The sequence below is a fragment of the Grammomys surdaster genome, unplaced genomic scaffold (assembly GCF_004785775.1).
Source record: "Grammomys surdaster isolate TR1022 unplaced genomic scaffold, NIH_TR_1.0 145, whole genome shotgun sequence".
Lineage (NCBI taxonomy): Eukaryota > Metazoa > Chordata > Mammalia > Rodentia > Muridae > Grammomys > Grammomys surdaster.
In genome coordinates this window covers 422,343-430,439 of record NW_021604603.1, presented here as the reverse complement: position 1 = coordinate 430,439, position 8,097 = coordinate 422,343, and the positions used below count along the sequence as shown (strand labels likewise).

At 46.2% G+C, this 8,097-nt stretch overlaps 1 protein-coding gene across 1 annotated transcript; it reads left to right on the top strand.

The window, feature by feature from the left end:
* The first annotated feature begins 1,456 nt into the window (after positions 1-1,456).
* Il24 (interleukin 24) lies at positions 1,457-7,004 on the top strand. The gene is made up of 6 exons (XM_028764649.1): positions 1,457-1,656; positions 3,372-3,565; positions 4,275-4,337; positions 5,092-5,250; positions 5,656-5,730; positions 6,548-7,004. The coding sequence occupies exons 2-6, from the start codon at positions 3,401-3,403 to the stop codon at positions 6,629-6,631; spliced, it is 546 nt and encodes a 181-aa protein (XP_028620482.1). The 5' UTR covers positions 1,457-1,656; positions 3,372-3,400; the 3' UTR covers positions 6,632-7,004.
* The last annotated feature ends 1,093 nt before the right edge of the window (positions 7,005-8,097 follow it).

Below are 8,097 nucleotides of genomic sequence, written 5' to 3'. Positions count from 1 at the left end.
GGAGGATGCTCAGCCTGTGTAGGAGGATGCTCAGCCTGTGTAGGAGGGCAATTTTTAGCCTGATGGAGCAAGCTTTCTCAGAAGTGCCCCAGAGTAGATGCTCTAGGCTTTGTGGGCTTTCTGCTCTCCCTGGCTGCTAGCTAACCTCTGCTGGAGCATCAACGCAGCAGGGCCATGTGTGGCTGTGTCCTACTAATGTGTATTTGAAATCTGAACCTCACCTACCTTTTCTTCAACTGTCGCAAAATATTTTTCTTCTGATTTTTCTTGCCATTTCTTTAAAAAAAAAAAAAGCAAAGCTATTTTTTAAAACACAGGCTGTTTGTAGCAGTAGTAACAGGTCACTACTTGTTGGACCTGGCCTCAGTTTGCAGATTGCTAACCTTTGACTTTGGAATCCACTGAGTTCCTCCAGGACATGGGTGAATACTTACAGCAAGTGATAACGAGGCTATCCCTACCCTTCTACTGGTCCCCTCAGTCTGTATTGCTCTCAGGAGCAATGGTCATTCCCATGAGGGGCTAGTATATCTTGGGTGTCTGTGACTGGGCCGGCTGTGCTTCCTCCTGCTCCTTGTGTGTTTTAAAGGCAAGCATTCTGCATGCCCAGGTTCTGGGTGTGTCTTTGGAGATTCATGGCTTTAGGCCATGCCTGAGCACCTTGCTAGCCAGAGATACGGTCAGGTCTGTTGCCTGTGTAGCTGCTAATATTTTGCAGTCTAGGCCTAGACTAGATTACCAGGGAACAGGGATCCCCCATATTTATAGGTTTGTCCATGCACACATTATTTCTTCCTAGTACTTAAGGAGAGATATACTTGGGGTGATTGTAAGCCCAGAGACTGTGGGTGGCTGCAAGTCAGAAACTCCCTAAAATTCTTGGCCCTGAGGATCAAAGGAAGGTATTTATGGGCTAGCCTTAGCCTCTGGGCCAATCCTCATTACAAATAGAGCATAATTATTGAATGTTCTTGACAGTGTACAGTATAACAGACTGGTATATTTTGCATAGTAATGGTATGTTTACATGTGTAGAGAATATACACAGTACTTCTGTATTGCTTTTTTATACCTTTTTTCTAGAGAAAGTAGGTCAGACCTTTATTTTGTTTTATTTTATTTTTTAAAGACAGGAGCTATAATTTATGTAGGTCATGAACTCACTAGCCAAGAGTGACCTTGAATCCCTGATCCTCCTGCCTCTACCTCCCAAGTGCTGACATGGCAGGCGTGTACCACTAGGCACAGTGTTTTAATACTTTAAAAATACAGTTTTGTAGATGTAGGAACTGCAGTTTAGAGAAGTCAGGCCTCACTCACCTGAGAGACTAATTTCTGCCCCCCACCCCTCCCCACTTTGTCTAAGAGCAAAGGGTGACTAGGTGATGAAGTAATTCTCCAGAGAAGCATGACCAATCTCCCCTCCTCCACATTCCTCCCCTCAGCCCCTCCCTGCCAGACCCCTTATATACAGTTCTCCAAGCCCTGCTCACCCTCACAGTCTTCTCCTTTGGAAATCGTTTCCACAGCTGAGACAGGAGCTTCCTACCCACCAGAAGACCCGCTACCGCTGACGGAGCTTGCCCAACTTCTCGTGGGGCAAGAAAAAACAGCCACTTTCACACAGCAGCCTCCAGCATCACTTCAGGACACAAGGTGAGTGGTGAGGTTTCGCATAGCCTTTGCTCTGAAGCAGTAGGCTGTTGCCTTGATTGGGGGAGGGGGGAGGCTTAAGGATAAATTGGCATATATCCACCCTTTGAATATTTATATAAGAAAAAACTGAATGAGAAGTTGCTTACTTTCTTAACACCAAGAAGACATGGGGTTGGATGGGTAGAAGGTCAGGGGATAAGAAGATCCAGGGATGAACTTCAAGAGAAGCTGGGAAGCCTCTAGTTTTTGACAGAGGAGAATGGGAAGAATTTTGACAATGGACTCTGGTCTTGGGCACCTGTTCTCTATCCCAAGTGTTAGTAATCATTCTAAGGCCAGTTTCTCTGCCCCCCTCTGCCCTTCTGGGGTTGGCAGTTTCTTCAGGTGTGAGGAGCCACATAAGAAGGCCCTTATTCGGTTGTAGAGAAAACTAGGGGAGTGGGGTGGGAGGTGTGCAGAGGAAAGAGACTAAAAGCACAAAGTGAGGTCAGCAGGAAAGACGATTCTCTGTGGTAGTCTTGAGGCAGGCAGGGTGCTGACTCGTTCTGCTTGAGGGCCCATCACACAGTCCTTCCCATTGGCACTTCAGAGAAGACTGTTTGAAGTGACTCACCTGGAGCTCATACCCTCCTCTCTGGCTTCACTTACTGGAAAGATCAATTCTTAGAGTTAGGAGCGAGTCTGCCAACTGAGGTGGCAGAAATGAGTGCGTGACCCAGACCTGCCTTCTGTGCCTCTCCCTATGGGCCTCGGTTAACCCTGCTACCTTGTGTTGAGGCATAAGGGCTGCTTGCCTCCTGGAAGGATAAATAAGGCCTGCTTAAGTTGGCCCGGTGACTCAAAGGCAGGCCCTAGAAATCAGAGGTGGAAGTGAGCTCTTCTTCCTCCTGAGTCTGGAACCTCCTGATGTGCTCCTGGATGAATTTTTCTTCCTTCCTCTTGTTCTCCTTTCTGTGGGTGGTCAGGAGAAGTGTGAGAGGGAAGGAGGGAGGTGCAGATATGTGGAGGGAGAGGAATATGGTGGGGGAGGGCAAAGTCGTACTAGCTAGTTGTAGTACTAGCAGCAGCTATTGGGCAGAGGATGGGAGGGCCTGGTACTCCGCCCCACAGCACCCTGCGAGGTTTGCAATATTCTTGTCTGGGATCTCACTTGTCCAAGGACCTTTTCAGTTGTTCAAATAAAACATCACACACTGAAAAGCTTATAAAGAAAGGATGTTTGTCTCACAGTTCTGAAGGGAGGCAAGTATCAGGCGTGACATTCGTTTGGTCCTTTAGGTTGGTAGTCCCAAAGCAGAGTGCATTGGTATCATGTTGTAGGAAGGGACAGACAAAGCTGAGCTGAACTGGCTTTCATAAAATACCCACTCCAAAGCTATCCTGTCAACCAGTAATCTACACATTCATGGGTTCACTCAAGAGGCCAGAGATCTGGTAACCTAATCCCCTCTCAAAGGTCCTACCACTTCATACCTCGCTGGAGGAAGTAAATCTAAATATGAATTCTGGTGGAGACATTCAAACCACAGCGTTTCTCCAGCCTCTGGCATCTCATTTGTGTGTTCCTAAAGGTAGCATGTACCTTGGAGCAGTGTGTGTGTGTGTATGTGTGTGTGTATGTGTGTGTGTGTATGTGTGTGTGTATGTGTGTGTATGTGTGTGTGTGAAGTTCCTAGTTAGAGGTTGACGTCAGAGTAAAGCCTTTCTTTCTTCAGCAGGGGCACGGGCCCTTTCTTCAATACAGATGAGCTTGGGACTACAGGTTCTCCCCTGTCTGAGCCTAATCCTTCTTGTTTGGAACCAAGTACCAGGGCTTCAAGGTCAAGAGTTCCGATTTGGGCCTTGCCAAGTGACTGGGGTGGTTCTCCCAGAACTGTGGGAGGCCTTCTGGACTGTGAAGAACACTGTGGTGAGTGCAGGCTTATTCCGAACCCTTTCGCGCTGGGTCCCCTACTGGGAGAGGGTACTTTTTCAGGATTCTGGTTCCCTTTCCAGGTTGTTTAATCAATCTCATACATAAGGACCCTGTTGAGTTCAGGAGGATCAATAAGCCTCATGTTACATCCGAGGAGATTGGAGCTCAGTCATCCATGGGCAGCCTCCAGGAAAAGCAGCAGAGCCCTAGGAGAGTAAAGGAACCCCTGAGTGGCTTAGCTTCATCCTGGGTGAGCTCTGGCTCTGAGTTCCAGGACCAGGATGAGAGGCAGGTCTTTTGAGAGTCCTCTAAGAGAAAGAGACAGCTATGGAGATGAGCCCTACTCTTCATAGCTCTTAAAGCTGAAAAGTTTATTTCCTATGTCACATATGACCAAAGGAAGCACAGGTCTCTTTTCAAGTCTGTGGTCAGGGTCTAAGAACCCTGGGGGTCCTGTTCCCATTTGGGATGAGCAAGCATAGTAGTTTTCTGTAGATGGGACCTGTACCCTTCCCCCATGATCTAGTTCATTTTGTCCCTTCCTGGGTCCTCCTTTGGTCCCTCTAGCCTCTGCAGTCTCACTACAGAGGGATGGAGTCTACTACAGTAGGGATGGAGTTTGACATTGGGGACAGTATATTGGCAAGACTGGCTCCTATAAAATTCCTTAACCTGGGAACATCTTTTCTTTCTCTTCCCAAAGCAAACTCAGGATGACATCACAAGCGTCCGGCTGTTGAAGCCACAGGTTCTGCAGAATGTCTCGGTAATCAGACTGGAAGGGGATAAATCTCTAAGAGGGGTCTATGGCAGTCCTTTCCTTCTGCTTTGCTAGGACCCTACACATGGACATGAGGCAAAGTGGTTTCAGTTTGGGGTTATTTCTCTGTGAGTATGGGGTGGTGGTGGAAATTGAAGTCTATAAATATCATTTTCCACTCAGTCTGACACTTGCCGGCCATCTTTCTTTCGCTTCTGTAAACACAGTGAGCATCTACCAAAGTGAGCCCGCCTTTCACCTCTATCCTTTTCTCTTCCGTGTTACTATCCCCTTACTATCTGTCTAGACAGTCTGTGAGCATGAACAGACTGATCCCTCCCAGGTGCCAAGTTTCAGGAGCAGAAAGAGCCAGGCAGCGTTTGCTGTGTTCAGGGTACCAGGTTTCTTATTCTTCTTCCAGTAAATTTCCTCCTAACTCTCAACTATGAAGTCAAAGTTCAAATGCTTTTCAGGATCCATCATATTAATGAGGCCGTATAGTAGAGAAGAAAGGGACTATCACCTGGGTGGTGAGCTAGGAGTCCTGGGAGTTAGCCTAATTGCCTGAGTTACTTAGGGGTGGGTAACTTTTTTTCTGGGGCCTGGATTCCTGCTGTGAATCACAAGCTGTTCCTCAAGACTCCTGCCATCTCTTCTGATCTATCCAGTACCACCATCATTTCCAAGGAGACCCTGTCGTGTTCATTTTTACCTTGGGTGGTACATTGACAAAGGCTTCAGTGGTTTGCTTCTTCCCCAGGATGCTGAGAGCTGTGACCTTGCCCACAGACTGCTGAAGTTCTACTTGAACACTGTTTTCAAAAACTACCACAGCAAAATAGCCAAGTTCAAGGTCTTGAACTCATTCTCCACTCTGGCCAACAACTTTATGGTCATCACGTCAAAACTGCAGGCTAGTGTGAGTCGATTGTGGCCGGAGGCTGGGGAGTGAGTGCTTGAGAACCTGCCCTCCATTTATCTAGTCCTGGCTTCTTTTCCCAACAAAGAGTAATGGGGAACATGGGAAAAGGCTATATAGGTTCAGGTCTGTGTCTATCCTGATCAGATAAGGAACCCTTTCGAGGTACTCTGGGCTTCAGTTTTGTCATCTATATAAAATGGGGGTGACATTTCTACCTGTAGAGGTTGTGAGGAAAGATAACAGTCCTGACATATGCTGGGAGTCTGGCTCTGGCTGACTCTGAGGTGTAGGACTCTGATCAGTCCTTGCAGGATTGGAGAACCCTTCCCTGTATCACCAGGAAGAGCAGGAGAGGCTTCCACTCTGATCTAACTTTAGGAATTTTTTTTTTCTGGTAAGCAGAAGGACAATGCCATGCTTCCCATTAGTAAGAGTGCACACCGGCGGTTTTTGCTGTTCCACAGAGCATTCAAACAGGTAAGGCCAAGAGCTGGGAGCTTCGTACCCAACAGAAGCAGACAGAGGAGTACCCTAGAGACTTAATGCAGAACCGAATGTAGGTGCCTCCTTCAGGTTTGTCCCAGATCTACCTGGCCTGGGAGAATAATAATAAGCATCTGCTTTGCATACATCAATGTAGCCTTTTTTTTTAACTGTTAGTTTTCAAGGGGGAAATGCTATTATATTTCCTTACAAGATAATTTCATGATTGAAGAATTTCCCTAAGAGAAAAGTAGGTCCCTGATGTCAGAATTGAGAAAGAAGTTTGATAACTCACCTTCAAACAGATCAGCAACATTTCTACAATGTTCAAGTGGTCTTGTTTATGAAAAAGATATAGAAAATTTTATTATACCTCTCTAAATTAACACACCAAAGAAAACTCAAACTTAAACCCTAGTACCCTCACCCTCAAAGAAAACATCCTTGATTTTGAGCACTTGATAGAGGAGCAGATGTAGCAGTCTACAAATACATGGTGGAGTATAAACTTGAGCTCACGTCAGCACAGTGAATTCCCCACATCTTTCCTAGGTTGCATCCAATATTCTTATATTCTGGGTACCATGTTCTTCTTCAGCCCTTTACCTACCACTTAGTAGCCTCTTTGTCCTCACCCTGGAGACCAATTCACATAGTTGAGGTACAAGCGTTGGGTGGATCCATTTATCAGAGGCCATGCCACAGGTGATTCAGTTAATTTGGAGTCAGGTCTATATGAGGCAGGCCGTGTTGGAAGGAAACTGTTCTCATTGTTAACATAACCTGACCCCCAACTCTCCATTTGCTGCAGTTGGATACAGAAGTGGCTTTGGCGAAGGCCTTTGGGGAAGTGGACATTCTGCTGACCTGGATGCAGACATTCTACCAGCTCTGACTGCTAATCCGGATAACTTCCTCTGTTCTCCATGCCATATCAAGGCGTTGTTTATAGCCTGCTGTCCTCAGGGCACTTCAGACCCTTGGCCATGGAGCCCGTTGTTGGCTCAGGCCTCTCCTCAGACCTCACTCTTCAGTCCAAGCATCAGCCATGGATGACACCTTTGGAAGCTCCGACTGATCCACAAGTAGATTTGCATATTTATTACAGCCCTATTTATTGTTACTGTTTTAGTGGAAACTATTTATTTGTGAGACCGGAAGTTCCATGAAAACATCAGAATTCAGTGCCCCAGGCTTGTACCTTACTTCCTGTGATCTGGCTCAGCATGGGGGCAGTGGATGGTTGCTCAGTAAATATTTAATATGGACTGATTTTTAATTTTTTTCTCTGTCTTGGATTATTTGGGAAATATGATGGGATATGAATCTAAACATTAGTGCATGGAAAACATGAGGAACAGAGTGCCGGACTGGAAACCAAGGGCACTGATTTGAGATTTTACTTGTCTTTATGTGTGGGGGTGTTTTGCCTCATCTCTGTGCACTGCATGCATGACATGCAGTATCCTTGGAGGAGGCATGAGAATGTCAGGTCCCCTGAGAATAGAGTTAGAGGCAATTGTGAGCTGCCATGTAGGTGCTGAGGATCAAACCCAGGTCTTCTGGAAGAGCAGCCAGTGCTCTTTACCTCTGAGGTGTTACTCCTGCAAAGGATGCTGGTTTGAAGAATAAATGATGAAAGCTACCATCTGGGCTAAAACAAAGATTCATACTTGACATTCCACCTTATCCCTGAATACCCATCCACCCCTCTACCCTGTTTCTCCAGGTACCCCTCTTTTCTTAAGATACCATTCTCTCCTTATCTGTTTAATATGGCGTGTCAGGCAGATGGTGACATTGTACCTGGATGCACGGTCAACCTGGGATGATAGTCCCTGCTAAGAAAGCAACTCAGGTAGCCACTCTATTCTATTTCTGGAAAAGTGTCTAGAGAACTTCTGTTGTTTATCTGGGAAAGGCCTTCTTTTCAAAGGCAAGAGCTGGAATTCTCTTGCCTCAAGCTTGGGTTGAACTTTGCAGCTGGTGTCAATTCAAGAGCTGTGACTACACTTTGTTCTAAACTTCAGATAAGAAACGTGTGCGGAGGTGGGGTATTTCTTCCAGGCCAGAAGTGCTAGTGCCGCTCCTCTGACCTTTTGGGATCCCCAGGGTGCTTTTCTTCCATGTCTTGCTATGTGTTGTCTGATATTGGCAAGAGAGGGGTGATAGTTTGGGATAGCTAAAATAGCTCCAAGTTAAGGTACTAAGATATAGAAGAAGATAAGGAGACTGCAAAGATTTTCTAAAAGCTGAGATATGCTAGAGTCAGGTTATCTGTACCAAGTGATAGGAGATTAGAGGGAAGAGGATTCATGTGTGTGTGTGTGTGTGTGTGTGTGTGTGTGTGTGTATCACCAA

Excerpts from the sequence above, each read along its gene's own strand:
- Il24 (XM_028764649.1), top strand. The coding sequence starts at position 3,401 with ATGAGCTTGGGACTACAGGTTCTCCCCTGTCTGAGCCTAATCCTTCTT. Across the intron at positions 5,251-5,655 it reads CGTCAAAACTGCAGGCTAGT|AAGGACAATGCCATGCTTCC; the intron begins GTGAGTCGATTG and ends TCTGGTAAGCAG. Across the intron at positions 5,731-6,547 it reads TCCACAGAGCATTCAAACAG|TTGGATACAGAAGTGGCTTT; the intron begins GTAAGGCCAAGA and ends CATTTGCTGCAG.